At 53.3% G+C, this 26,609-nt stretch overlaps 12 protein-coding genes across 12 annotated transcripts; 6 read left to right on the top strand and 6 right to left on the bottom strand.

The window, feature by feature from the left end:
- The first annotated feature begins 385 nt into the window (after positions 1–385).
- Positions 386–3,683, top strand: MICPUCDRAFT_25259 (uncharacterized protein). The gene is made up of 2 exons (XM_003056118.1): positions 386–1,830; positions 1,873–3,683. The coding sequence occupies exons 1-2, from the start codon at positions 454–456 to the stop codon at positions 3,250–3,252; spliced, it is 2,757 nt and encodes a 918-aa protein (XP_003056164.1). The 5' UTR covers positions 386–453; the 3' UTR covers positions 3,253–3,683.
- MICPUCDRAFT_65042 (uncharacterized protein) lies at positions 3,661–4,421 on the top strand. The gene has a single exon (XM_003056119.1). It carries the CDS (start codon positions 3,786–3,788, stop codon positions 4,194–4,196), a length of 411 nt encoding a protein of 136 aa, XP_003056165.1. The 5' UTR covers positions 3,661–3,785; the 3' UTR covers positions 4,197–4,421.
- A 420-nt stretch (positions 4,422–4,841) lies between these two features.
- Positions 4,842–6,142, top strand: MICPUCDRAFT_49483 (uncharacterized protein). The gene has a single exon (XM_003056120.1). It carries the CDS (start codon positions 4,916–4,918, stop codon positions 5,954–5,956), a length of 1,041 nt encoding a protein of 346 aa, XP_003056166.1. The 5' UTR covers positions 4,842–4,915; the 3' UTR covers positions 5,957–6,142.
- A 2,339-nt stretch (positions 6,143–8,481) lies between these two features.
- MICPUCDRAFT_46553 (uncharacterized protein) lies at positions 8,482–9,886 on the bottom strand. Its single transcript, XM_003056516.1, has one exon. It carries the CDS (start codon positions 9,440–9,442, stop codon positions 8,708–8,710), a length of 735 nt encoding a protein of 244 aa, XP_003056562.1. The 5' UTR covers positions 9,443–9,886; the 3' UTR covers positions 8,482–8,707.
- On the top strand, positions 9,781–10,488 carry MICPUCDRAFT_55712 (uncharacterized protein; the record flags this gene model as incomplete). The annotated part of the gene is made up of 1 exon (XM_003056121.1): positions 9,781–10,488. The coding sequence occupies one exon, from the start codon at positions 9,781–9,783 to the stop codon at positions 10,486–10,488; it is 708 nt and encodes a 235-aa protein (XP_003056167.1).
- Positions 10,489–12,394: 1,906 nt separating this feature from the next.
- On the bottom strand, positions 12,395–13,578 carry MICPUCDRAFT_65045 (uncharacterized protein; the record flags this gene model as incomplete). Its single annotated transcript, XM_003056517.1, has 1 exon — positions 12,395–13,578. One exon carries the CDS (start codon positions 13,576–13,578, stop codon positions 12,481–12,483), a length of 1,098 nt encoding a protein of 365 aa, XP_003056563.1. The 3' UTR covers positions 12,395–12,480.
- Positions 13,579–15,420: 1,842 nt separating this feature from the next.
- On the bottom strand, positions 15,421–15,873 carry MICPUCDRAFT_55714 (uncharacterized protein; the record flags this gene model as incomplete). Its single annotated transcript, XM_003056518.1, has 1 exon — positions 15,421–15,873. The coding sequence occupies one exon, from the start codon at positions 15,871–15,873 to the stop codon at positions 15,421–15,423; it is 453 nt and encodes a 150-aa protein (XP_003056564.1).
- Positions 15,874–16,753: 880 nt separating this feature from the next.
- Positions 16,754–17,782, bottom strand: MICPUCDRAFT_55715 (uncharacterized protein; the record flags this gene model as incomplete). The annotated part of the gene is made up of 1 exon (XM_003056519.1): positions 16,754–17,782. One exon carries the CDS (start codon positions 17,780–17,782, stop codon positions 16,754–16,756), a length of 1,029 nt encoding a protein of 342 aa, XP_003056565.1.
- Positions 17,783–18,172: 390 nt separating this feature from the next.
- ODA7 (dynein associated LRR protein) lies at positions 18,173–19,758 on the top strand (the record flags this gene model as incomplete). Its single annotated transcript, XM_003056122.1, has 2 exons — positions 18,173–18,520; positions 18,677–19,758. 2 exons carry the CDS (start codon positions 18,173–18,175, stop codon positions 19,271–19,273), a joined length of 945 nt encoding a protein of 314 aa, XP_003056168.1. The 3' UTR covers positions 19,274–19,758.
- Positions 19,656–20,650, bottom strand: MICPUCDRAFT_13873 (uncharacterized protein; the record flags this gene model as incomplete). Its single annotated transcript, XM_003056520.1, has 3 exons — positions 19,656–20,224; positions 20,322–20,433; positions 20,570–20,650. 3 exons carry the CDS (start codon positions 20,648–20,650, stop codon positions 19,656–19,658), a joined length of 762 nt encoding a protein of 253 aa, XP_003056566.1.
- Positions 20,651–24,018: 3,368 nt separating this feature from the next.
- On the top strand, positions 24,019–24,988 carry MICPUCDRAFT_55719 (uncharacterized protein). Its single transcript, XM_003056123.1, has one exon. It carries the CDS (start codon positions 24,063–24,065, stop codon positions 24,705–24,707), a length of 645 nt encoding a protein of 214 aa, XP_003056169.1. The 5' UTR covers positions 24,019–24,062; the 3' UTR covers positions 24,708–24,988.
- MICPUCDRAFT_13857 (uncharacterized protein) lies at positions 24,850–25,383 on the bottom strand (the record flags this gene model as incomplete). The annotated part of the gene is made up of 1 exon (XM_003056521.1): positions 24,850–25,383. A coding segment is annotated over one exon (534 nt), but the record flags the coding sequence as incomplete, so codon positions are not given.
- Positions 25,384–26,609: the final 1,226 nt, after the last annotated feature.

The following is a 26,609-nucleotide window of genomic DNA, read 5'->3' on the forward strand; positions in this document are numbered from 1 at the left end:
CACGTTTTCGTACCATCCAACTTCGGCAGTTGTTCGGCGAACCCTCCGGAAAGAAGTACAACGTTGTACAGTACATCTCCGTGATCGCCTTCAGCAGGGCTCATCGCGGTCGTGATTTCGCGCTGGGACTCGCGGGCATTAGGGAGCTACGCGCGCTTGAAGTTGCGCCTCGGTCAAGCATCCTTTGAAAATTTGCGTTGAATCCCCTGTTTTGTCCGATACATCGATCAACGCTGTCGTGATGGTACGAGCGCAATTTCAGACTATTTCTTAGGCAAAACGTACACGTACTGTACGAGGGCTACGCCGTTACCGTCTCCCTTTTCAAGGCCCACTTTCGTAATTTCTGTTCTCGAGGTTAAGGGGAAGTGGCCGCAGTCTTGAGATGTCCACCGTTTAAGAGGTTCAAAAGGAAACGAAGGTAACGGTGCAATGTGCGCGCAGAGATGAACGATGGATGTCAGCAAGGCTAAATGTTTCGACGATGTCCCCAAGCTCAAGAGCGCCGCGACACGTTCTAGTTCTGATGACGACACGCTGGTTCGGGTAGCTGTCCTCTGCGGTGGGCCGTCTGCTGAGCGCGGAGTCTCTCTGAATTCTGCGAGATCGATACTGGACAATCTGCACGGCTCGGGATTCACTGTTGACTGTTACTATATCGACCAGGGGTTGCGTGCATTCCCAATCAATGCTCGCCAGATCTATTGTAATACGCCTTCGGATTTTGACTTCAAGCTTCGTGGGAAAAGACGTGAGGGGATTCGAGATCCAGTTGCACTTGCTTCGCGCCTTCGTGCTCAGGGCGCGATAGCATTTCCTGCTTTACATGGCGCCTTTGGAGAGGATGGCGTATTACAAAATGCCTTGGAGGAAGCTGGCGTCCCCTTTGTTGGCACAGATGCTATGCATGCCTGCCGGGCATTTGACAAGTTCACTTGCTCACGCACTCTTGCAGCGGAGGGTTTCCCGACACTATCAATGACGCTACTCGAGCCTTCCTCAAATATGGATTACCACGCAACACTTTTGAGGTGGTTTGCCACGTGTAATCTTGATCCAGAGTTTGACTATGTTGTGGTGAAACCTGCCAGGGGTGGATCAAGCATAGGGGTTTCTATTGCACGTGGTGTTGTACAAGCCTCAGATTTAGCCTCGAAACTCTTCACGTCAGGTACTGATAGTCGCGTGGTGGTAGAGAGATACGCTGGTTCGGGAGTGGAGTTTACCATTACAGTTCTTGGCACAACAAACGAACCAGTGCCGCTCATTCCTACCGAGATAGAGATATTGGCAGATGTTGAGAAAGGTTTGAAAACTTCCAGGAAAGTTGGACCCGCCGCACGACTAGAGCAATTCAATTTTTTTGATTTTCGTAGAAAGTATCTTCCAACTATGCATGTCGTTTACCACACTCCAGCTCGATTTGGTACTGGAGCTATAGATAAGATTCGCAGGAATGCTGCTAGCATATTCAAATTGCTAGGTCTACGCGACTATGCTCGGCTTGATGGGTTTTTTATGCCAAATGGTGATGTAGCAGTTCAGTGGTGTAAAGAAGAGTTGGTATTGGGCGACTCTGAGTCCTTGACAACAGACGGGGTGCCAGTTTTCACTGATGTCAATGTTGTTTGTGGAATGGAGCAGTCTAGTTTTTTGTTCCAACAGGCAGCCGAGATCGGAATGACTCACTCTGCTGTACTGAGGCATGTTTTGTGCAGCGCCTGCCACCGCTCTAATATTCCCATACGTATGCAGATTTCAGAAAAGGAGAGGAAATCCAATGCTGAGACGCTCACATTTTATCAGCAACCCCAACTTAAAACAGAGAATGTTCCATGTCGTAAAGTTCCTGGCTATACCCATGCACACGAGCGGGTCAAAGTTTACGTACTCTTCGGTGGAGGTACATCAGAGAGACAAGTTTCTCTGATGTCTGGCACCAATGTATGGCTGAGATTACGAGAGTACCCTGAATACGATGTCGAGCCCCTTCTACTTGAGCCAACACCGATAGGTTGCCAACTGGATAAAACATACGTTTGGCACCTACCATATGCTGCAGTATTACGCCACACGGTTGAGGAGGTTTTGGCTGTCGCCAAAAGAACACAAAATCCAACCCCAGGTGCGTGTGCACGCGCTATTATTTTGTTGCTGCGGACGTACGGCTGGTTAGATGATGTTGAAGACAGTGGTACCGGTATCACCACGGCCGTTCGAGAAACAATCTCAGAGTTCGCTGCAACTGCAGCAGCAGAAAAAGCTATAATTTTCAATGCAGTGCATGGTGGTTGTGGAGAGGATGGCACGCTTCAGGCTTTGTTCACAGAGGCACGTGCGTCTTATACAGGCTCAGGTCCAGCCAGTTCACGGCTTTGTTTCGATAAAGCTGCTACTGGTGGCGAGCTCAAGCCACTTTCTTATTTTGGAATTCTGTCGTATAATCGTCTTCTTGTTTCGTCAAGGGTTCTAGAAGTGTTCCTCGGCCAAACATCAATAGTTGCGACAATCTGGGATGCTTTCGTGGCAACTGTCGGCCCTGCTCCTTTTGGCCTGTGCATTAAGCCGAATTCGGATGGATGCTCTACTGGTGTAGCACGTCTAAAAGGCTCTGATGACCTATTGGCCTATGCCACAGCAATATTTAATCATCAGTCACATCTTCATCCAGGGGACTTGCCGATGGCCAGTGGAATAGCTCACATTATTGAGCTTCCTGAGGAAATTCCTAGTAATTTTTTGGTTGAACCTTTCATCCCTACTGCAACTGTCTGCATAACCCGTTGCAGATCTGGCATTGAAGAGCTCTACTTTGAGGATGTGGCCTTCAGCACCACTCGTTGGATTGAAGTGACAGTTGGTGTGGTTGGTACAAAGGGACACACTGCTGCACTACATCCTAGCTTGACAATTGTAGGGCATGGAGATGTATTATCTCTTGAAGAAAAGTTCCAGGCTGGGACTGGAGTGAATATAACTCCTCTCCCTGCAACCATTGCTTCTGCAGAAGTGCTCTCAGCGGCGCGCACGCGTATTGCTTTCGCAGCCAATGCCCTCGATATTGAGGGTTTTGCTCGCATCGACCTTTTTTTACACGTCGATACTGGCGATGTTATGATCGTAGAGGCGAATACAGTACCAGGATTGACGCCGTCGACAGTCCTCTTTCACCAAGCCCTTGCAACAAACCCTCGTGCGAACCCTGCCGCGTTTCTGAAACATGCAATAAAGCTTGCACACAAATGTTCATGAAATATGAACTGAATCTGTATGAGCAGGCGAGGGCCACGCTTCTTAATAAACTTTTAACAAAAGGGCACGTAGGGATAAAGTTTTACGAAAGTACTGAAAGTACTTCCGGAAGTACAAGGTGGCCTGTGGGTGCGCTTCGCTGCGGCGAAAAATTATCCGCGCTTCGCCTGTGACTCCGCTGTGTGCCAGCGTGCTCCGATAGCGCTGACGCGCGTATTTTTTTTCGAATTACGTGGAGGACTATCTTAAATATTTTTAGGGCTATTAGGGCAGATTAGGGCTATTTATGGAAGTACTTTCGTACTTTCGTACTTCCGTAATCCGTACTTTCGTACTTCCGGAAGTACTTTCGTACGAAAGTACGAAAGTACTTCCGTACAACGTTGTACACGTACAGTGGTAGTATGTATGATATTAGTTCGATAAAACTTATGTACGAAATGTTCTGATTTTACGTTGTTAGCTACGTACGTTGTACACGTACTCGTACGTGTACAACGCGGTGTTCCTTTTCTAAACGCAGGAAGAAAAAAATGAGCCACGTGGAAAATAGGAACCCAACGCGGTTCTCTCAGGGCTCGGTCGGTCGCGTCAGCCAATCAGAAGCCGCCGTGCCGGCCTCTGATTGGTCAGCGGACGTCGCTTCCGCGCGCGATGGACGCGCGCACAGGCACGCGACGCACCCCCGCGCGACGCGAATAGTTTTTAATGGCAACGGGCATTTGCATGCGGACATGAGAGCGACGCGATGCCCTAGCGGCGCGGGTCCGCGCCCCGCGCGCGACACAGGCGAATTTTGTTTATTTTTTCTCGCGCCTCCATCGCGACGTCACTTAGTCACGCGCGTCCATGCGACAATTACCTGGATCCCCGCCCGTAGGAAAGCTCTCCGAAATGACCGAGATCGGTATCGTGTCCGCCCACATGATTCACGGTGCGGTTGAGTACCAGAGGCGCGGTACACCGCACGTGCACATGCTCATCTCGAACAGCCAGAACGTCGTCGAGTGATTCACGACGCCGCGAACCTCTCGGTCACGTTCTCGGCCGCGGCGGCCTAATTTCGAAGAAACTTAGCGAAAAGGAACCCAGGGACGAGTCATGTGGTTCTAAGCCACGGTCAACAGCACTTAGAGCACACGTTGGACGGAGGACGATGTCAAGCCGGGAGCGAAAGGGAGGGGAGGGACAAGAAGTGGTCTGTTTTGTCACCTGTCGCGACCACGCGTACTATTGTACGTGTACGTGTACGAGTTATTACAAACCAAATACCTGTACACGTACGTATCTAGCTAGACCCGTGTGCAAATCGGATACGAGTACGTGTACACGTACTGTAGAAACTTTTCAGACAAAATACTCACATACCGAGACGAAGTCTCGACGGGCACTTCTTGTAGCCCAAATATCATAACAACTTATACTACGTGTACAACGTATAGTAAATAAGTTGTAACAACTTACCTGATAGATATCTAAGTTGTCCCTGCTGATAGATATCTAAGATATCTTCGGTTTTCAGATAAGATACTCGTACTTCTACAAGCATGTATGACCTCAAGAATGATTCCTGATTCTAAAATAAAGGACCAAGTCGGTCTCGAGGAGGGAAGGTAAGGGTCACAATAGTTCCGTGAGACGAGCCAGAAATCATTCAGCCGAAATGGGAGACGAACTTGATACTCTCATAGGTTTTCTTGGCGATACCAGCAGTTCTACCCGCGCACGTGCCGCTGAGTTCATACAAGGTTTGACTGGCTCCGACGTCGGCATTTCCAAGCTTGCGACACGCGCGGGAGCTTGTTTGCCGAAGCTCTTGCACCTTTTAGGCGCAGCTGCGGCCGAGTCGAAGTACGCCGCGACGACGCTAGTTAACTTGACCGTCATTCCAGAGGTTGCGACGCTCGCAGTGGAGAAAGGTGCTGTCGAGCGTGTCATGGAACTTTTGCGCGAAAACACGATTCCTGCAGATCTTTTACTTAAGCTCCTGACAAACCTAACGAATACGGACGGAGGCGTAAGCGTTCTCACCCAGGAGGGCAAACCCTTAGAAGGTTTTTTCATCAGCAAGGTCGTGCATCTGCTCGCCATGGCGAAACCGCCGTCGATGTACGACTATGCTGCGTCGATCATTACAAATTTCACCAGACACCCTATCGGCCGGAGGGTATTCCTCGATCCCAAAAGAGGACTAATGTGCATGGCACTTGCGTCGTTGATTCCAGGGCAGTCAGAAGTAAGGAGGGTTGGTGTGGCAGCTGCCATTCGAAACTGTTGTTTGGATGATTTATCTTGCACGCGTCTTCTTGCAACCCCGTGCGCGGCACCAAGTGGCAACAATTCCTTTGATGTCTGTTGCAGCACTTCGAGCACTCATTCGTACGCAGAGGGTGGTTTGGAAGCCGTTCGTTCACTTATCCGAATAGTTTCCGATACAACGAAATCGCGGGAACTTAGTGATGCGGTCAGACAATGTTGCGCGGAGGCGATAGCTGCTTTGGCGCGTCAAGCTGTTGGGCGCGATGCCTTAGTAGCTTGCGACGCTCCCCAGTTGATAAGAGTCGGGTACGCAGAAGAAGACCACGCGGAGACATGTGCAGCACTAGAAGCTACAGCTACTATATTCATGTCACATGGATTGGTCCCGGAAGAACTTCAGCCTCCTGAAGGTCTGCGACAAGCTGAAATCCTGGAAGGAGAATAACTTCATCATTTCTTCTGATAGCTACGTTCGCGATGGCGTAGACCTGCAAGCTACTTCCGGAAGTACTATCAGCGGCTCCGGCGCAGCGGCCGTCGGTTAGTTGGGGGAAGTGCGGGTCGAGGTCGGGTTGATCGGCGGTCTCGATGGGACAAATGAGTTGAAAAAATCTAGAGTCTATTTTCCGTCTTTCTCTCTCCTCTCGCCGACGCGAAACCTCCTGTCTCGCTTCCCTCCGCGCCCGTCCCCGCATCATCGCACATCGTACAGCGCGTCCCGTGCTATCTTCACCGGTCTGAATGCGGGTGAAAATCCGCAATCTGGTCTGCGTAGATTAGATTCCGCACGAGCCCAATTTTTGTGATCTTCACACACACACACACACACACACGTCCACACACACACACACCGTACACGTGTACAGTACGTGTAACCGTTGTACGAAACGTGTAACCGTTGTACTGAAAACTTCCACGCGGGCGCGGCAGCGCAAATCCTTTTTATGGAGCCCGACACTGCTGGCGATTTCCACATCGCCCCGGCTCCGTGCGCTCGTGAGGCTCACATGGGTTCCATGAATCCCGTCGTGGGGTTGCTTACTACGTGAGAGGATTGTTCGTAGTGTGGTCTGCTCGCATTTAGATCACATGTTTTGCCCGGATGGGTTAGAGCTCAGTCTTTTTGTAATCAGATATACACACAACCGTTGTACGAAAGTAATAATCATACTGTACAACTACGTCGTACTGTATAAACGTTGTACGAAAGTACTTTAAAAGATATGTCGAAATTCTAGTAAGTTATCCCCTGGTAGCTATGATACGAAAGTAGTTGTACTTTCGAAAGTACCTTCGAAGGTACTTTCGTACGAAAGTACTTTCGAAGGTACTTTCGTACTTGAAAGTACTTTCGTACGGACTTCGAAGATAGATACTTTCGAAAGTACTTTCGAAAGTACTTTCGTACTTTCGAAAGTACTCTCGAAAGTACTGTACGTGTACCTTCGAAGGTATTCTATCTTGAAGGTAGCTATTACCTTCGAAGGTACACTATTCTATTATTTCCGTACAACATAGTTGTACACGTGTACGTGTAGCACTCGTGTAGCTACGGAGGTAGGGCCTAGTACGGAAGCACCTTCGAAGGTATTCTAGGGCCTAGCTACACGTGTACGTGTACAGCTGTACACGTAGCCCTACATACAGTACATGTACTGTACGTGTATTTCCGGAAATAATACTTCCGGAAGTAAATTTTTAAAGTACTTCCATAATATCAATATTTTGTACGTGTACGTGTACGTGTACTGCACGTGCACGTGCACGTGTACGTGTACGTGTACGAAAGTACCTTCGTACAACGTTGTACAGCTGTACACGTACTGTAGGATAAATGCTGTGATATGATACTGCACACGTGCACACTGCTACCTTCGTACTACAGTACACGAGTACACGCACACGTACAACGTACACGGCTACACGCACGTTGTACTGTACTTCCGTACCTTCGAAGATATCTAGTAGGCACTCTCGTGGATAGTGGATATCAGCGAAAGGATACGAGCTACGAAGGTACAACGTACTTCCGAAAGTATCCCTAGAAAGGATAAAAGGATGAGCGTATGATTGAGCGTATGAGAAATTTGTCAGAGCGTAGTACGTTTTGAAAAGGATGAGCTCATCCTTTAACTGCCGCGCCGCGCGAGGACAGTCAGAGAGGCGCGCGCCGCGGCTGCGTCCGGAGCGCCAAAGAGAACATCGACTAGACAGTGTAACAGATCTGTCCGGCGAGTTTTATACACCTGGGGCGCTGAATGCCCGGCGCACAGATTCGTCGTTTGCAAAACAGACTCGGCGTTACGAAACATTTGCCGTCTCCTGAGCTCGCGCGCACAACTTACCTTTGAAGGTACGGAAGTATCGGACCTTCGTTCGTACGGAAGTACTTTCGTACAATAATACTTCCGGAAGTATTACACTATCTTCGTTCGAACTCCTTCGAAGGTACTTTCGAAAGTACGTGTACTTTCGTACCTTCGAAGGTACGCAACTACGATATCTGTACGTGTACACGTACACGTGTACTGTACACGTACGTGTACTTCCGGAAACAGAATGACATATTGATATCATATCTTCGTACGAAGGTACGTAGAGCCAGGGGTTATAACTTTTAATAGTAAATAAATAATGAGTAAGTAAAAGTTTACTTAGTTCTTCGAAAGGCGAAGACTTTTGCGGGTCGAGCGAAATTAGACCGTCGATTGTGGATTAAAACTGCGGTACCTTGAAATATTTACCTTTTCTTCCGGCAGTCGTGTATTTACGTGTACTAAAAAGTGTCGAAATTTTTGTAAGTTATCCCCTGGTACCTTCGAAGGTAGGCCCTACCCTCGAAAGTACGTACGTACAGTACTTGTATTAAGATCATAATCATAACTATGGCATTATTAATTCAAGAAATTTTGAGTTAATGCTCCAGGCCGAAAACCTTGGACCTCCATCACCCCTAAGCAGTGCAGAGCGCGCGCGCTGGACGATTTTTCGGCCGCGCACGACGCGTCGCGCTTGGAGATGGGTGCTGACGCGCAGATGCGCTGCTCAGAGTACGCGCGGGAGATGATCCTGACCGAAAACGCTGCTCTTAGGAGGACAAGGGCAACTTCCATTTAATTTCTGTGGCTAGCTAGGGGAATCTAAGAAACTCAGCGCCAGCAACACCTCATATGTTACGACGCTTGGGCTTCGATCACTACTTCTTACCGCTGCTTCTGTGCACAGGACACTCTGACTTGTTCTCGCAGTGATGACCGCAGCGTTTATATTTGCAGGTCTGTTGGCCTTTCGTGGTGATGTTCGCGGTGCAGTTCTTCTGACTGTTTGCCATGTACTTACCACACTTCAACCCGGAAGGATCATCCTTGTGTTTCTCACTCGGAGGCTTCTTAGCGCGCGGTCGAACCTGACGATTACTCTCATTCGCGCCAGCGCTGAAGGATGTTAAGTCCGTGTCCATGAGCGAGGGACTTCCTGATGCGCGAGAGACTTTGAGGCGGATGTAATCGGCCAGCTCCAGGTTTCCCTTTGTCTCGCTTCGCATGTTCTTGAACACAGACTCGACGTGAGAGGACGTGCTCTCGGCGCTGTAAAAGAGCCCGCGAACGAGTGGGCCCGTGGTCGTGAAGAGACGCGCGGCGTACGAGACCATGGACCAAACTGGATAGATCGATTCGTTCTTCCTCTTGCTGGTGCCTCCGCGTTTAGTCTCGATGAAGAAAGGGCTCACGACGTAGGATGAACCAGAGACAATCTCGAGGTTGTACTCGTTGGCCGGAGTCATCGTTACGATGTCCCCTTCGGTATCCTCCAACACTTCGACGCCATCAAATTCAGTTGGCGCGAGCATATGCCTGGCGAGCTGATTTTCGTCTGTGAGCCTGGCAGTGGCCATCTCTTCTCCTTCTTCGGCCAGAAACTCCATGGCCATCTTATCCTCGTGCTTGGCATCATCCGTCTCGTCGTCGTCGTCGAGATCGAGGCAGAAATCGTAGTCCGTGGCGGCCTCGATTTCCGAAGACCTTTCCTGATCGCTTGTCGCGCGCGGAGTTTCACGTTGCGATTCTGCCTGCTGCACTGGGACTGGCGCCTGCACGACGTCCCTTGCGAGCGTCGTGTCATTGAGGAGCTTTTCGCCTTTGACGATGCGCGTAGCGCTCCGGACTCTCGCGTGGCAGACGCGACGCGCTCCCTACGGAAATAGAAGAAGTCGTTCACCAAGCTCCTCCTGCTGCCTCTGCTGGTTTTTCTACTGGAGCACCTGACGGAATGACTGCAGTCGAATACGCCCAGCAGCTTTCGCTTCTTGAAGGTGGTTCATCATTGAAACGCCAACGAGAGGACACGTCTGCGCCCTCCCCCGCCGTCGTAAGTGGCTGCGGTCGGACTTTGAACTTTGGTTCAGCCACGCGTCCTGCTACTCCCGCGGCTCCTCGCGTCGTCCAAACGACGCTCAACCAACAGTCGGGGCCGACGGAGTCCATCATTCGTCAGGGTACCGATCTCACTACGGAACTCGTCGATGACACTCTTGGAGACAACGATAGGTTGGCCACGATGTTCGACATGGAACCTGTCCTTCACAAGTACACGGACGCGGACGCGGACGTTGGCGAACGTATCAAGAATGCACCAGAGTTGTACATTCTGAGAGGTCTTCTCGAAAGAGTTGGGTGTCTCCTCTACGATAAAGGCATATTCCCGGAAACCGTGAAGTCACAGGGGAAACGAAAGGGTTTCAGACTGTATACTCGTAACGGGGACTTTGCCAACTTCGTCCGCGTCGTCTACATCAAACTCGTGGAATTCATCATCCCGAAAGATATCAAGATCGAGGAGGAGGGGGAGAACTACAAGACTGCCATCCGTACTATGAACAGCGAAATCTTTGCTGATCTCCGTCCGTGCATTAACACGTACATCACGCAGGGGTACATTCGACGCGGAATCATCGAAGATGGCGTCGTCTTCTACTAGATTCTTTCTGCGCGAAGTAGAAGCTGTGACGATTTCCGCGAGGTGGTAATGTGGAGGGTTTCGGGGAGAAGAGGGGGCGAGCACGACGAAGGTGACGACGAGAGGTGAGAGAGTAACGACGCGGCGAATGACGGACGATGTGAACGATTTGAATAACGACACGAGCGGACGACTTAAACGGACGATGACGCGAGCGCTCAACTTTCCAACGCTGCCGTCGCGGCGGCGTCGCGGCAGTCGCCCGCCGGCCGTTCCACAGCCACGCGCTCGCGAACGCCCACATCTCCAACCCGCACGGCAACGCGACGCAACACACCCCATCCCTCCCACGCGCGCGATGAGCGATGATCTCGTGCGGCGGCGGGGGACGTCAGGGAGGACGCGAACGGTGAGCTCACCGCGCGCCTGCGGCTCAACGTTGACGCCGGCGCCGGCGTCAGCGGTGACGCGGACGCGGCGGCGTCTGCCTGCGTCTCCTTCCGCGGTCGCGCGAACACAACCGCTCCCAATCGCGCGGCGGGGGCGATCGAGGCGTACCCGCGAGCGACACGACCGCGGGGGACGCGGCTCTCGCCGCAGCTGCTCTGCGCGTCTGCGTCTGCGAACCGTGAACGTCCCGCCCGTGTCGCCATGCTCCGAGCGGCGCCTGCGCGGTAGCGGCGGGTTCTCCGCCGGCGTCGTGGATCCTTATCGCGCCATCGCGGAGGTACCATCCGCGAGCACGCACTGGCGCGGTTGTCATCGCAGCGATCGAGATGGTACGAACGGTGTGCGTCGTCGTAGCATCGCGGGCGACCGAGGGGAACGTCGCGTCGCTGGGCATTCCGTGATTACTTACGAGTGCCTCTCGACGACGCCGACGCCATCGGGCAGCGCGATCATATCGCGTCCCCTCCCAGCCGTCTTGGACGACGAGGACGCGGGAAACGTCGCCGTCGCGCGAATGGAAGCCTCTCACGGTCTCGAGAGCGCGTTTCGTCGACTCTCAGCTCACGGCGCCGATCTGCGCGCGAAAGCTACGTTGCTGCGTGCACGGCGTCGCCGTCGCGACCTCAGCACGGCGCGACATGTCCCCTCTCAGCGCAGTGGCGGGCGGCCGCCTCCGCCGCCGCCGCCGCCGCCGCCGATCGCGAGCAGCTGCGAAGCACTTCGTCAGCTTAGAACTCACGACGTGCCTACAACACGTCCGCGCGGAGATGCGCGCGGGGCGCGCATCCACGCGAGAATGACGTCGCCGGCTACGTCGTTCGACTCGCTGGTCCGCCTCGCGTCGCCGCGGCATGCGGCCGCCACCGCCGCCCGCCGCCGCCGCCGCCGCCGCGGCCGCGAGTGGCGTCGGTGGCCGAAGAACTTTCACGTGTCGTGTTCGTGAACGAGTGACGACATCGCAGAGCTCGTGCACGCGAAGCGCGCGCGAACGTCGTTGTGCTTGAGTGGAGAGCCGGCAGGCGGCCTACGAGTACGGCACCTGCCCCTGCCTGACTGATACGCATACAGAGCATTAATTCAAGAATCCTTGGATTAATCATGCCATATATAGTTATGATTATGATCTTAGTTTTATTACGTACAGTAGTTGTAAAACATTCTACCCTGTACTCGTACACGGGCCCCACACGTACACGTACCTTCTTTCACGGCACCCGGATCGGCGCCGGTACGTCGTCGCATCGCCCGCACGCCCGCATGCACATGCATGTGGCCATTAAAACACTACACGCGCCGCGTGAGCCAATCAGAAGCCGCCGTGAGGCTTCTAATTGGTCGATGATAGGCGCTTACGCGCGCGCCAGACGCGCGCACAGGAAGTACCCTCGAATGTAAGTCTCGAAGGCACTTCTTATGACTGGAAATGTTGCAACTTTGTGTTCAGAAGGTGAAGAAAGGGAGACGATGAGTCGACAAGCCTAACGAGACATCTCGTGTATTTAAACATTTCTATCTCATTCTTATTACTCGCACGTTCCAGATGCTCTGCTTCCTCGACTGCGATTACAGCTCGAGCTCGAAGCGCCATACTCCATTTCCCTCATCGTACTCGACCAACTCAGCGCCCATCGCTCGCGTACGCTTGACGACCCTCTTCGCGAACGTGCCCCCGGTTTGCGAACTTTTCGTCGGCTTCACACCGAGCAAAACGACCGCGGCTCGCTTCTTTAAACCTTCCCCAGGGGGCGGCACAGGAATCGGCGACCTGTTGTCTTTTGTGTCGCTGTCGCCATATACGTACACTGCACCGCGTTCGATGCGAACCAAACGATCGAGGCTGCATCTCGTGAGATGCGATATGTCCACGGGATCAATCCAACGTACGGAACCGAAATCTTTTCGAGTCACCCTGAATCCGCGCAGCATGCGCGTCAATGTGCCGGAGACACTACCGATGGTCGACGGACTTTCTACGACAGCCCAGTCAAAAGAGTACCCCGCCTTCTTCGCGTTCTCGCTGAGTATGATCGCGCTTTCGTCATAGATGACCGCACCTCCTCCCGTCAAAGTCGCGAGGGATAACGGAGGTTCGACCTCGCGAATGCTCTCGTTCGAAGTGTCCGTTGGCTTTATGAATAAATCCCTCGGGTTCGACCGCGGTGTCAACAACCACTCGCTCGCGGCACTTTTCACTGTCGCGCCTCGGCTTGGTTGCGACGCCAACACACTACCTCTTGGTTTCAGCGCGAGCGAACCACGTCCCGTCATCCACAAGTGCGGTTTCAATCGTGGAGTCCACGCTGCAGCCAGAAAAACCGCCGCGGCAGAACCGTGCGTGCGTAAAGTCGAGTGCGTCGTTTCGTCGTGAATTTTCGGCGGCAGCTCAAGCGCAGCGCCGTACGGCGATACATTTTCCGCCGGTTGCGCCAAATCTTGGACCCCCTTCAACGAATGCGCGGTAGTTAACGTGTTTGACATGGCAGATGCCGTCAGAGCGGTGTTCGAAAACGAGAATGTCGGCGCTGTTGATGGCGTCGGCGAGATCGGCACAGGCGTATGTGCTCGCCCGAGCGTGCTGGCACTGCTGACTGGGTTGAGCGGAAACATCCCCAAAGACGTCGGTGCCGTCATCGACGGAGATAAGGTCCCACCCATCTTCATCGTGGGCGCAGAATATGAGGACCCACCGAAGAAAGGAAGCGCCTGCGCGGTGTACGGTAACGTCACATGGCCTGCGGAGGACTGCGGACCGAATGTGCCGCCGAGGGCTCTCACTGTCGGAGCAGCATCCGTGGCCGCGCCGCAAACAGACGCCAAGACCGGCAACGCGCCTGAGGCGGGCGTGATCGAAGCGCCACCGAAGCCTCCTTGACCGCCGCCGAATGTGAGACCCGGGCTCGACCCCACGATAGTGCCCGATTGGAACCCACCCACTGCAGTTGGTGTGGGACACGCAGATCCGACGAGCGAAGGCGTCGATGCTGTCGCTGCAGGGAAGGCGGCGGGGGACGGGGAAGACGCCGGAAACGTGCTCGCGCTGCCGCGACCGACTCCCGCTCCAAAACTACCGCCGATGCTGGGCGTCGCCCCGCCAAATCCACTGCTGGTCCCACCAAAACTAGCACCGCCAAAACCGCCAGTGCCGGTGCTAAAGCCCACCGCACCGCCGAAAGCGACCGCCGGCGTTGGCACGGTCCCTGATGCGTTTGCCGGTGGCAGCGTCATAGCGAAAGACGTGCCTGTATGCGGCGAAGACATGGTCCCGAAAGCATTCGGCACGGCGCTGGACGCGCCAAAACCGCCCGTCGCACCGCCAAATCCAGCACCTGCATTAAACCCGCCTGAACCGCCACCGAATCCCCCGGCGCCGCCGCCTGTGAACATCGACCCCGCCGGCGGGACGATCGATCCTGGGCCCGAATGACCAAACGTGGAAGGTATCGTGGAACCTCCCCCGAACGCACCGCCGATGTTGCCGAACACGCCGACCGCGGTACCTGTCCCGCTGCCACTCGCGTTCGGGCTTAACCCAAACGCGCCCGTGCCCGCCACCGCACCAGGAGGGTTTTCCCTGCTCTGGAGACGGAGCTCTTCCACGGACGTCCCGACGTTCGATGACATCGCGCATATGTGCTGCATGATTGCATGTCGTGAATTCGCGGGCACAAGCGATGGATCTGTGACCCGCGTCGGGGTGAACCCCCCACCTCCGCCCGCGAGCGACCCCGGTCCTCGGGGGCACTGGGGCGCTTTGTGCGAGCTGTCCCCGCACGTCGAGCACACGTGTCTTGAGCGGCATCGCCCGCTGTACCTGCAATTACTCCGGTTCCAGTGTGCGCACGCGTTTTGCACCGAGCCGCTGATTCCTGGCGAGGGCGTCGACGAAGACGCGCCCCAAGGCGTGCTCGTTTGAAATGACGACTGCGCGGGCGCGTTCGGGGCACCCCACGGGCTCGCGCCCGGCGCGGCTGCCCCCCCGAACGGCGACGGCGCGGGTGCGCCGCTGCCGCCGAAACCTCCAAGCGCGGGCGCGGGGTTCGGCGCGCCGCCGCCGAAAGGAGATGGAGCCGCGCCGAACGCGCCAGGCGTGGGCGCGCCGAATGGAGACGCGCCCCCTTGTGTTGGGGACGAGGCGATTCCTCCTCCGAACTGACTCCCCGCGGGCCCCGCGGTCGCACCAAACGGGATCGGGCTCGTCGCGGGCGGACGATTCACGCCGAACATGGAGTTCTGCGGTGTTGTTCCGAACCCGAACGACATCGCGCGTGACACGGCGAAGAAGGTGCGCGAGGAAACACCGCGCTCCTTGGCGAGATCCCCCTGAGAGTGAAAAATACAGGGTAGCCGGTCATAGGACATACGAAGGTACCTACCTTCAAGGTACGAAAGTATTCTATGAAGGTAGCTACACGTACACGTAGTCATAGTCATGCTACACGTACTGTGCAGTACGTGTAGACTCGTCTACGAAGATAGATACTTTCGAAAGTACTTTCGTAAGTTTTACAACTGTATTTTCGAAAGTACTTTCGTACGAAAGTACGAAAGTACAACTACACGTGTACGTTGTACTTTCGTACATTTGTACGAAAGTACTTTCGAAAGTACGAAAGTATTCATACTTTCGTACACGTGTACAACGTACACGTGACGCGTACAGGTAGCGTTTACTGATAAGAATAGTGTTGTACCTGTAGCAGAGTACAGTACAACGTTGTAGTGGCTATCAGCGTTTGGATATGAGCTTAGAAAGGATAAAAAGGCCCAGGTGTACAACGTTACACGTGTATGATAATCATTGTTTTTATTGTACGAAAGTACATGTACTGTACACGTACGTGTACGTGTACAGCTTAACAGCTGTACACGTACGTTGTACGTGTACACAGCTCCCTTCGGGTACGTGTACGTGACGAGTTGTGCGAGTCGATGAGCAAAATTTTTGCCGTAGTACATTTTGTATGAGCAATTTGTCTAATTTTCGCCAAATCTGCCAATTTCAGACTGTTTGCCTGTGAATATCTGTAAACGCTCGTGCGCGCGCGTACATGCTGCGGAAAACCATGGCGAACGTATTTTTAGTATACTGTAGCCTACGTCACTGTGACGTTCTTCGTCGGCGCGGCGCGTGTACTTTTCCGCAGAGGCGGCGACGGCGCAAACATCGAAGGTCGTTTTGTATGAGCAAACAGTGAGAAGTTATGGACGACTCCGCTTTCGTCGCCCAGGAGGCCGCACAAGCCGCCGCGACTTCCCTCTTAGGTGTTCCTCGCCCTGGGGGAAGGCCGAAGAAGCAGTCCTGCAAAAGTGAAAGCGGAAAAGACCGCGACTTATGGTGTGCGGGCTGTAGAAACAACAGAGTGTGCCGACTCTTTCCTACAAACAACGTATTGGTCGCGCCCCCACCTTCAGACGTTGGCTCATCATCAGCGCCTCGCCCGGCCCAGCCTGTATCATCGACGGAAGAAGACCCGGGGCGCGCTCTCGACGTCGAGGTTGCTGAGAATACGTCTACGGGAGTGACTACTGCACGGTGGACAGCAGTAAAACGTACTCGTAGTAAAAGTCTGAACGATACGAGTATATACTCCTGGTGAAGAGCTTATCGTTGACCAGAGCAAGAAAGCAACTGAACGAACGACGACGCGCGGGAGAGAACGAAGAGAGGAGACCGGCGCGGTCGCGGAGGAGCGAGCGAGGGACGCGAAGCGCATCGCCACGACACGGTCTACTACTAGAGCTACTCGCACACGCACCCGCCGCGCCGTCGCCGACTGAGCGTGGCGCGGTGAAAAAAAACAAACGCCCCGCCGCGCCGCGCACCGTCGCCTCGCGACTACGCCCCCTCTCCTACCTCCGCAGCTACTATCCACTGCAGGACATCCTTGTGCCCCCTCATTCGGGCTAGGGATTCGCATAGCTCCGGATTCCACGGACAGTCGTTCGCTCGCGCCCACTGCAACACCTCCAGGTGGCCGCCACCCGCGGCATCGCGACAAGTCTCCTTGTCACACGGAGCGCCGTTCGCTCGCGCCCACTGCAGCACCTCCAGGTGGCCTCGAAGCGCGGCGTAGGCGCAAGTGTCCTCGTCCCACAGAGCGCCGTTCGCGCGCGCCCACTGCAACACCTCCAGGTGGCCGCCAAACGCGGCACTGTCGCAAGTACCCTCGTTCCACGGAGCGCCGTTCGCGCGCGCCCACTGTAGTACCGCCAGGTGGCCGCCTTCCGCGGCGTCGCGGCAAGTCTCCTCGTCCCACGGACAGTCGTTCGCTCGCAACCACCGCAGCACCTCCATGTGGCCGCCAAACGCGGCATCGGCGAAAGTCTTCTCACCCCATGGAGCGCCGTTCGCCCGCGCCCACTGCAGCATCTCCAGGTGGCCGCCTGCCGCGGCGCTGGCGCAAACCTCCAGGTGGTCGCCTTCCGCGGTGTCTAACACAACGTGGGCGTCAGCCACTTCGACCCACGGGCATCCTCGTTCCTTCGCCCACTTCGCGACATCCACGTTCCCACCCCTCGCGATGCACGTGAACGTCTTCTCGTACCACGGGCACCCTCGCTCCTTCGCCCACGCCAGCCTGCTGATCGACCCGACGAAGTTAGGAACCCTCGCGAGCTCTCTCCTCACCGCCGCGACGTCCCTCACGTCTCCGACTGGCGAATCGAAGACGACGTCGCGCATCTTTCGGTTCACCGTCGCGAGCACCGCGAGGTCGCCGTCGTCGAGCCGCGGGAGCACGTTCCCGACGAAGACGTCGCGCGCGTCCGCGGCGAGCCGCTCCAGGAGTGGCTCGCGCGCGGCTTCGCGCTCTTCGAGACCGCGAGCGGCGTCCTGTAGCGCGAGCAAACGCGTCGTCGTCGTCATGAGCTCCTCCTCGAGCGACGTAGGATCCTCGACGCGGGCGCGAAGCACCCGCGGACGACGACGACGACGACGCGACGGGCGCTGCGGTGCGGTGCGCGACGGACAGAACGAGAAGACGAAGAATGCGGGGCGGTTTTGGTTTTTTCGAATGAGGCGGATGAATCGCGGCGGGTGAAAACATTCTTGAAAGGGAGTTGAAACGTAAATTGTTTGTTGAAACCGGGAGAACAGAAGTTTCATCGGCTCGGCAAATTTTGAACCTAGGCTGGTTCATCGACTCGCACAACTCGTCACGTGTACACAGCTATTACACACTTGTATTCTACGAAGGTACCTCCGCCTCGTACTTGGGGTGAGCAACCAACTCGAGTTTGCACAGACTTCTGAGTCATGCTGGAAATGACGGAAGAGTGGCTGAAAGCCCATTGCAAGAAACATGGCATGTATTCCACACCGTCTCTCAACGACAAAATCTTCTTGCACTTCCAGGGCTTCGGCCGTATTCAGCATCTGGAGGAGTACACCGGCCTGCGGTCTATTTTCCTGGAGGGGAACGGGCTCGAAGACCTCTTCGGGCTCGAGCGTTGCAAAAATCTGCGTTGTTTATACGCGCAGCAGAATATGATATTCGCCATCCCGCGTACTCTCCCCACTTCACTATCCACTTTAAACGTATCCAATAACAACGTCCGCAAGCTGGAAAATCTCGGTCGGCTACCTGTACTACAGACACTCCAGGTTTGACTCGCTTCTGACAAATAGGGATCGCATGCGTAATCTTGTTCAAACTTGCTCCCAACAAATCTCAACTGAACGAGCATGTCGGGTGCATGTATTATCATCCACAGCGAATACGCGACCACACGCCTCACGCTTCTTTATCCTTCTCCACAGGCATCACATTGCAAGCTGCATGACCTGGGTTCCATTCGAGAGTTGACAAAGTGTAAAATGCTTTCGTGTGTTGATCTTCAACAAAATATGATCGATGGTAGTCCAGAAGATATGGTGAGACTGTTTTCCTCTATGCAGTCTTTGGCATGCCTCTACATGCAGGGGAACCCAGTGGTTTCATCTATGCACCAATATCGTAAGCGAATGATCGCTGCGATTCCAACCCTGACATATCTCGACGACCGCCCCGTATTCAGTCTTGAGCGCACGTGTGCCGAGGCATGGGCTATCGGTGGGTTGACTGCAGAGAGGACAGCACGCGAGCTACATAAAGACATTGCAGATGCCAATTCCAGACGCCACGTTGAGTTCATGACGAATCTTAGGAAGAATACTAAAATGCGGCTGAAGTCACTAGAAGAGCAGAGTGTCGGAAATGATATCGCGGTGTGTACACAGAGTGACAAGATTGACATGGACCACGCGTGGCACTCGGAGCCAGAGCCATCACAACTAATCGCGGCTCGAACCAAGCTAAAAAAATATAGTGTGAAGGAAGGCCAAATCAGGTGCATTGCAAGAGGGAAAAATAGCTAAAATATGGTAGAATCAATGCCATCACGGTTGTCTACGCAGACGTGAATGAATAGCTTCAGGGTCAAGGCAAAATGTCCCATGAACTTTGCAGGCATTTGCTGCATTGAGGATGACATAAAGCAGGGTCATTTCGCTAAGTATAATTGAGTAGTATAATCCAGTAGTCCAACACGCGTTCTGGCGGTCTATCGCTGTAGGCTCGCCAAAAAATACAAGCGTGATTGATGTTACCCGTCAAAGAGTGCACGTACCTCGTGGGCACCCACGGCAGACCTAAATGACTCTAGGGCTTGTATCTTCGCACTCAAGTCTCATCACGAGAACTGGCGTTTTACACTCACTCCTATGCACTTCGCACTGTGCTCACGAACCCTGCAGCCCATCAGAGCTTGTCGATAATGTGCTCGACAACTAGTCTGCGTGTGTCTGCTGGGCTAGTCACGGTGTGACCAATCGTCTTGGGACTCACAAAAATCTCATGATCATTCCCACCACTGTATGTCTTATCACCAAAAAAGTGGATTTCTTCGAAGTCATTCTCCACAAACTGTAGACAGTATGTCTTATCCCAACCTCTCGGGAAAACATCAAACGAGATCTGACCACCGACAGAATAAGTGAGGTCAAACTCTCTGAACTGCACCTGAAGAACTTTGACCATCCTTTCACGAACACCTGCCACCTTGTCAAACTTCTCGAAGTCATCTCTCTCTTCCTGGCTGCAATTGCGGCCAATTGGGCTTACGTTAAGCATGCCATTTCGAAACTCCACGAAAGTACCACGCTTGATCGGAATGTCAAGATTGGCAATGTAGACAAGAATAAAATTCACGAGTTCCTTGATTTTCGCCTCGCCTAAGTGTTCCTTGAAGCTCGTTGCTTTCAGTAACTCTCCATTCTTGAATGCCATCAGACCATTTTCAGAGAACAAGTAGTCGTACTCTGTGTCCGCTGCTCGTGGGAATTTCCATAGTTGGGAAAACTTGTCAAAGAATTTGTTTTTGTGGAGAAGGTGACAAAGAACGTTAAGGTGTGTGCGTGCTCGCACCTGCTTCCCCTAGCTGCTCTTTGATCTTAGCCAGGTCGCTACCGCCGACTATCCCTACAGCGACCTTTTCTCGCAGCGCCGCCATGAAGGCAATCATTTCATCGTCGGCTCGCTGCAGATTAGATGGGTTGCATCGAAGAAGTGAACGTTATATATCGAGACAGAAGCGGGAAGTGGTAAGACGACAGACCGAACGATCATCAAAGAGCGAAGTTCTTTCCCGACGGTACAGAACGTGCAAGTCGTACCTTGCGGGGAACGGTGAGTGTCCCATCAACGTCAAATAAAGCAAGCACTTTTCTCTTATCTTGAGGTTGCGGTTTCGTCATCGCAATAGTTGAGAGTGCTGGGGTACCGCAGGCAGGTCTCCTCTGTCAGTATTTTTACGAAGGTAACAACTAAGTACAGTACGAAAGTACTTCCGGAAGTACACGTACAGTTACGTTGTACTGTACATGTACAACTACCGTTGTACTTTCGTACAAAAGTACTTTCGTACGAAAGTATTACGAAAATAGATAGAATACTTTCGAAAGTACGAAAGTACGAAAGTACAACGTTGTACACGTGTACGTGTACCTTCGAAGGTACTTTCGAGGTACCTTCGTACAACCTTTACAAGTTACTTTCGTACGAAAGTACGTAGCCCTAGTTGTACTTTGTACGAAAGTACCTTCGTGCGAAGTTACGAATCTCGTACTCGTACCTAAAGTATTTATTTTTATTACTGGGGCTCGGGGCTGCGCCCCTCCCGCGCCGGCGAGTTGCGTTGAAAGGATTCGTGGTTTCGAATCAGCGCCTCCGGCGTGAGGGTCTCGATCGGGCCAGGTTGATCGGCGGTCTCGATCGAGACAGCGGTATGAAAAAATCGAGATAGGGTAATTTGCGCGCGATGGCAAAACGGCGCGGTGGGGTAGTACGTTTTAATTTGATTACACATATCTCGCGTCGCCGTCGCCGCGTACGTCGTCGTCGTCGTCCCGTGGTGAGCGCTGAGACGTTTGAGGCGTTCGTTCTCGGTCTGTATTTTCGCCGCCGTGTTTTCAAAAGCCCCGACTCGGCGGTATTGTCGGCGGCCGAGGTCGTGCACGATGTGATACTGTAACGCCTACATAGTGGACCGCCGGTGTGCTCTTCGCGTGGTCGTGCGCCCAGACTCCGTGTGCTTCCACCGATTGCCCGCTTCAGCGCCACACGGTCCGTGAATCATATGCTTCAACACCAACGCATGTAAGCTAAGTCGTGCAGCGACTGAGAGCGACGTAGAGCTGAGCAATCGCCCCCGAGGGAGGCAAAGGCGGGGGGATCGTCAAGATCAGGTGAGCGTGGGGTAAGCCCCTCCTCTGGAACTCCACTGGAGGAAAGTGCCTTCCTTCGTCGGTCGTGAACAGAGTAACCGGAAGACACGGTCGCGGCGATGCGACTTCGACCGGACAGTCGTGCACCAGTCCGCGCTCGATCGTGCCGAGCGTGACAGACGACGGTCGAGCGATTGAATTGAGTCGACCCCATAGTCGAGGTTCTTGAACACTTCGGCAGCGAGTTCGACGGGGATGTCATCGAAGGCCATGGTGAGACGAAACCGCGCGAGCGATCGACGATTCAACAATTCGCTTCGCGAAGTGCTTCACCTGCGCGTTGTCTCGGGGAACGCCAGGTCGCGCGCGTCGTCGTAGTTCGTGTGCGCGGCCGCGGTCATGCTCGAGACCTCGCGACGCGTCGTCTCCCGCGGTGGCGCGACGGTCGTCCATGCGACGCGCGACGCGTCGCAATTCGATTCGCGAAGTGCCGATGCCGCGTCGCAATTCGCTTCGCGGAGTGCCGCGTCGCAATTCGCTTCGCGAAATGCCGATGCCGCGTCGCAATTCGCTTCGCGAAGTGCTTCACCTGCGCGCTGTCCGTGCTCGTGACGCTCAGGTCGCCGACCTCTGAGACATTGTCTCGACAGGCACTGGGTACTACTCGTACTCAGCCTGTTTGCCACTGCGGTGGATTTCCGTCCACCGCAGGAGAGACACGTCGCCCCAGCTCCTGCCACGGTCCGTGCGTAAAATTTCGCGAAAACTCACGTGCCGACGCGCGTTGGCGGTGCAAACGTCCGTGCACAATTTGAAGTCGAAAGGCGCGGCGACGGCGCGGCAGCGCGCGCGCGAGTACGCGCGAGTACGCGCGAGGACGCGCGGTCGGTCGAAATCGTCGACCGATGGGACGTACAAAAAAAAAGTTGCTATTATTGGATAAACCGTGTACACGTACGTTGTACTGTACCCGTTGTACTTTCGTACGAAAGTACTTTCGAAAGTACGAAAGTACTTTCGAAAGTAGGGCCCTACGATAGACCCTACAATAGTGCTACAATAAACGACGTACTTCCGTACTGTACGAAACTACGGAAGACACTTCCGGAAGTATCTATTTCCGTACTTCCGGCAGTATTACGTGTATGTGTGTACCTTCGTACGAAGGTACAGGTAGGAAAGATCACAGAACTGCATATGATACAGTAGGGCTACTAGTACTGTACGAAGGTGCCCGCGTGGCCTTCGATCAGATGTGATGATGCTAACATTGTTGTTGTTGTAAATAATAAATACTCATACAAGTTGTTATGCGCCGAATAGGTCCCTCGGGGTGGTAGTGAGATAGTGGGATAGTGGGATAGTTGGGGTAGTGGGTAGTTGGGTACGCGTTACAGTTGTGGGATAGTGGCATAGTGAGATCGTGAGATAGTGTGATAGTCTTATCATACCCCCCCGGTGGAACTACGTTTTTCAGTATCCTAAAACTCGCGGCCACCGTTTCGCCACCCTCGCGACTAGGGTGCTCGAACCCTAGCTAGGTTCACGGTTGCACGTTCGCATCTCCGCTCGCTCGTCGTCGCTGAGGACCCTAGCCGCGAGGGGGCGAAACGGGGCCGCTCGGGGGTGGGCGTCTAGTCCGAAGGGTGTAAGCGGACAGATGTGGGCATTCGCGGGAAATTCGTCGTTGTCGAAAAAAAGAGTACGTGTACGAAGGTACCTTCGTATGTATTTTTACACTCATGTTGTACTTGGAGGTAGCTAGCTATCATAGCTAGCTATCTACTAGCTAGCTAGCTACCTTCGAAGGTAGTAGCCCTTAAAGTGGGCTGCGTACTGTTTAGTTTGTACGAAAGTACTTTCGTAGTACTTATCCCAGTCCAGTGTTCCTAATGGACAGTCGCCTATCGAGGATACGTCGGTAAGTTCCTTGTGCGTGTTATGTGTATTGAATAGTGAGCTGTCGGGTGAAGCCCGACAGTCTCTTATCTCTATATATTTTGGTACTTCAATTTGACCCGCACTTCTCCCGACTGACCGACGACCGAAAGGAAGCGCCGGAGGCACTAGCTAGACTATTTTACTTTATCTGTACTGTAGGCCCAACACTGGCCCAACGGTACACGTGCACCACTACGTGAACTGTACGAGTACACGGACACGTACAGTACACGCAATAGTTGACAACTTCACCGTTGTACACTTACACGTACACGTACACTACACGTACGTGTACACGTGTACCTTCGTACGAAGGTACCTTCGTACTTTCGTACGAAGGTAGTACCTGTAGGGCTACACGTACACGTGTACGTGTACGTGTACGAACTTCCGGAACTCAAAGAAAAAACAATGGAGTCTCATCACACCAAACGCTACTACTCTACGCTGTGCTCGGACCAGCCGTCGAGATTTTGTACTTTGCGTCACTCCTACACGTCAGATGGTACCTACCCCAGCTGTATCCGTGCCATGTCGTGACATTTTTTGCACATCAACCTACGCGAGGTTACGAACTAACCTTGGGGTTGCCAGGATTTTGACGCGGCGTCGCGAACATGAAGTAGTGGCTTCCTGGCACTGCCGCGGGACTCCTCGAGCACGGAACCGCCGAAACAAGCTTTTTTTCTGTGCATCTATAGCTAACCGCTCGAGAAGTGCATCCGAGATACTTGAGCGCGCCAAGCGCTACACCAGCGACCTGACAGAGTTGGGTCTGACGATGCCACTGATCCGGCGAAACGTCGCTGGAGTGAAAAACGACCTCAAGGCACTGAAAGTGTACCAGGAGGCGCTGGACGGCATCGAACCGGTAGACGAGGACGACTGGACGAGGCTTGAGTTGGTGCTGCTCGATCTGAATTCTCTTCGGTTGAATAAGGCAGAGGAGGAGCTTTTTTGGGCTGAGCGGGACGGACAGATAGTGTCGCCAATCATTGACAATGCCGCTGGTCTTAGCGAAAAGGAGAAATCGGAGGTCGGAAATATCGTCGCGAATATAACTATGTGGAGCGTGCAGGGCGCGGTCTGGAACGCTCTCATTCTGCTCATTATCTTCATAACACTGGTCAACTTTGTGCTCAAGTAGGCAACAAGCAAAAAGGGCAAGTTGTTGCTTCGGTAAAGTCAGCTTGTCAGCCAAACATAGCAGTCGTGTTTTATTGTTAAGCCCTATTTCCTGCAAAGCCTGAATTACTGAACTGGCACAGGGCCCTCCTGTATGTTTCAATTCAAATCTTTCGTATTTCTACAAAGTCATTTGACTGTTTCGCTAGATCCGAAATGGGAGTGCGGCCTCTCCTTTTCATATAGTCTGCAACCTGTCTCAATTCTTTGTGTGAAACAAAAATAAACTTACCCCTGTCATCCAACACTCCAGTGATACGCCCCATATATTCCAGCGCTTGCACTCGACACACCGCGTCTTGGGTTCGAAGCCCGAAATCGGCAGCTAGCTCTTCCAGAACAGTTACTTTACTCGCCATGATGTGGTCGATAAACTCCTGCAGTAAGTCGCAAGACTCTTCTCGTATCAGGGTCTCTGCTGCGCCCTTGCTTTCAAGAGTGAAGAGGTCTTTCCATGAGTCAAATTCTGTGTTTTCCCTGATTTCTTGCTCTGCGCATAGAGCATCGCTGGCATCTCTTTTCGCTTTTTCGCGTTCGTCCTGTTCTACCATTTTCAAGTGGTACCTCTTTTCCTTAGAAGAGTAATTTGTGCGGCTTGCTTCCATTTCTCGCTGCTTTGTTTGCAGTACTTCTCTTCTAAACACTGCATGGTCAGCTTCTGTAAGATTCTCGTCCCCGTTACCAGCAATCGCGAAGCTTCCATCGCCTCGGCGAACTCTTAGTCGCCTGCAAGTACACGCAACACGTGAGTTCTCAGAAACGAGGCTCTCGGCAAAGTAAGCGTCGGTGGGCTACCTGAGATTTCCAGCAGGTCGCAGGCGTGTCACGCTGAGAGGGCGACCCTTGATATTTCGCTGTAGGGTTGGAAACACAAGCAACATGATTCTCAGTTGGAGCCAAAAAACTGTGGAAAATACGAGACTTACCGTGCCACCCTTCGTAGTATCTCGCCCGGTGCTAGAGTTTTGTCGTCCGAGTGCACTAATAGAACTGATAAGCAAAACAATAAGGAAAAAGAGCGTGCACGACGCCACAGTTGCAAGAGCAACGACTTCAGTCATGCTGCTCCTCGTGCCGGAACTTCGAGGTAAGACCACGAATTCGACAGGAGGACCTTGGCGCTGTGAGCAAAAGTACACGTACCCGAAGGTACATTTGTACACGTACACGTACTGTAGTTGTACGCGTACAGTACGTGTGGCCCTACTGTAGACCTCCGGAATTATTGGGGGGAAGGTTTACCTTCTCCCATCTACTAGGGCTACAACGTTGTAGGGCTAGCTAGGGGTATTTCCGGACCTACGTACGAAAATTTCAGCCTATCAAATGCGTTTGGCGCCCCGTATGCAAAAACGTGGCACAGGACCTGACGATGAACTCTTCCGATGAAAACCATTTTCAAACCAATACACGAACTTTCGTACTTTTCAGACTAAATACCCTGCCGCGCCCTGCCCCCTTCTCCCAACTACCGACTCGCAGCGGAGGCGCTGGGCCAACCAAGAGCTTCCCGAATCGTGGTTCCCTATGTAAAGTAGTTTGATGTAGTACGCGAAAAAACTACTCAGTACGGTTTTTCATCGCGAGGAGCGTCGATTTCACCCTGGCCAGCCCGGGCCTGTTGAAAGCACGACGAGAGGAGTCCAAATCCGTCGAGTTTTCAGACTGGGACCCGTGGCAATATTGCCGCTCACGCTCCGCAACATTCGGATTTTCCTCAAGACTATTTTCGTATGAGTATTTTGTGTAAAATACACAAAAATACTGTATGAAAAGCTGGGAAAAACCAGTTTTTTTTTGTTTTTTTTTTTGAATCGCGCTTCATCGGCATTTTCGATTCTCGAATCGATCAACCGAGCGCGGC

This window comes from Micromonas pusilla, assembly GCF_000151265.4.
Source record: "Micromonas pusilla CCMP1545 genomic scaffold MICPUCscaffold_2, whole genome shotgun sequence".
Classification (NCBI taxonomy): Eukaryota; Viridiplantae; Chlorophyta; class Mamiellophyceae; order Mamiellales; family Mamiellaceae; genus Micromonas; species Micromonas pusilla.

Coding starts and splice junctions, on each gene's coding strand:
- MICPUCDRAFT_25259 (XM_003056118.1), top strand. CDS start 454: ATGGATGTCAGCAAGGCTAAATGTTTCGACGATGTCCCCAAGCTCAAG. Junction 1,831..1,872: donor CCCAACTTAAAACAGAGAAT/GTTCCATGTCGT, acceptor CATGCACACGAG/CGGGTCAAAGTTTACGTACT.
- MICPUCDRAFT_65042 (XM_003056119.1), top strand. CDS start 3,786: ATGAGCCACGTGGAAAATAGGAACCCAACGCGGTTCTCTCAGGGCTCG.
- MICPUCDRAFT_49483 (XM_003056120.1), top strand. CDS start 4,916: ATGGGAGACGAACTTGATACTCTCATAGGTTTTCTTGGCGATACCAGC.
- MICPUCDRAFT_46553 (XM_003056516.1), bottom strand. CDS start 9,442: ATGGCCATGGAGTTTCTGGCCGAAGAAGGAGAAGAGATGGCCACTGCC.
- MICPUCDRAFT_55719 (XM_003056123.1), top strand. CDS start 24,063: ATGGTACCTACCCCAGCTGTATCCGTGCCATGTCGTGACATTTTTTGC.